Source organism: Mandrillus leucophaeus, unplaced genomic scaffold, assembly GCF_000951045.1.
Source record: "Mandrillus leucophaeus isolate KB7577 unplaced genomic scaffold, Mleu.le_1.0 Scaffold8, whole genome shotgun sequence".
In the NCBI taxonomy this organism is placed as follows: domain Eukaryota; kingdom Metazoa; phylum Chordata; class Mammalia; order Primates; family Cercopithecidae; genus Mandrillus; species Mandrillus leucophaeus.
Genome location: NW_012108696.1, coordinates 1,741,324 through 1,742,609, shown reverse-complemented (window position 1 = coordinate 1,742,609; position 1,286 = coordinate 1,741,324). Strand labels below are relative to the sequence as shown.

Below are 1,286 nucleotides of genomic sequence, written 5' to 3'. Positions count from 1 at the left end.
AGCCAGGATGGTCTCGATCTCCTGACCTCGTGATCCACCCGCCTCGGCCTCCCAAAGTGCTGGGATTACAGGTGTGAGCCACTACGCCCGGCCGATTGGACTCTACTTTGTAAACTGAAACAGGAGACATGACGGGTGAGGAAATGCAGGGATGGGGCATTCAGATGTCAGAGTGTGGGTCTGAGAAGCACCTGCAAACGCCCTGGAGATGTGGTCTTTCTTCCACTCCCAGGGCTGATCATACTCATCTGCTGGCCGTTCATCCTCCTGGGGCATCCGGCTCTGCCGAGGCTTCTGCCCAGAAGGGGGTCCATCTGCTGTCTCTGGGTCCTGTTCCTCATAAGGGGTGTCATAGAGTTGCACCCCTCTGCCGGGCAGTTCTAGGAGGTCGAGGATACTGTTCAGCTCCTGCTCCCATCTGGGACCCTGTCACCTTCTCCCAAGCCCTGCCCACTCACCACTCATGACCCGTTGGGCGTCGTAGGGCTCCATGTACCCATCATCAGGGGGTGCGGGATGAGGCTGAGCATCAAAGGGGTCCGAATACTCAGTGTCAGCTTCCAGCTGTGGAGAGAAGGAAGGCGAGAAGACAAGGACTCAGAGGGGCATCCCTGCTAAGTGATGTTGCACCTCTTGCCTGCTCACAGGGCCATCTGACACCTCTCCAAGAGTTTTTATTTATTTTTTATTTTTATTAGTTAATTTATTATTTATTTTTATTTTTTGAGACGGAGTCTCGCTCTGTCACCCAGGCTGTAGTGCAGTGGCGCGATCTCAGCTCACTGCAACCTCCGCCTCCTGAGTTCAAGCAATTCTCCTGCCTCAGCCTCCTGAGTAGCTGGGACTACAGGCCCCCGCCGCCACGCCTGGCTAACTTTTTGTATTTTTAGTAGAGATGGGGTTTCACTGTATTAGCCAGGATGGTCTCGATCTCCTGACCTTGTGATCTGCCTGCCTCGGCCTCCCAAAATGTTGGCATTACAGGCGTGAGCCACCACACCCCGCAGAGTTTTTATTTTTAATTAATTAATTAATTTTTATTTTATTTATTTATTTATTTTTCGAGACAGAGTCTCGCTCTGTCGCCCAGGCTGGAGTGCAGTGGTGCGATCTCAGCTCACTGCAAGCTCCGCTTCCCAGGTTCACGTCATTCCCCTGCCTCAACCTCCCGAGTAGCTGGGACTACAGGCGCCCACCACCACGCCCGGCTAATTTTTTGTATTTTTAGTAGAGACGGAGTTTCACTGTGTTAGCCAGGATGGTCTCGATCTCCTGACCTCGTGATC

At 52.7% G+C, this 1,286-nt stretch overlaps 1 protein-coding gene across 1 annotated transcript in view; it reads right to left on the bottom strand.

Annotated features, from left to right (window-relative positions):
* Positions 1-1,286, bottom strand: part of SHD (Src homology 2 domain containing transforming protein D) — a 28,178-nt gene that overhangs the window by 13,067 nt on the left and 13,825 nt on the right. The window contains exons 2-3 of the mRNA XM_011967464.1: positions 459-564; positions 192-380 (exon numbers count right to left, since the gene is read on the bottom strand). Of these exons, the coding sequence (XP_011822854.1) occupies positions 192-380; positions 459-564 (295 nt within the window). The remainder of the gene's footprint in view (positions 1-191; positions 381-458; positions 565-1,286) is intronic.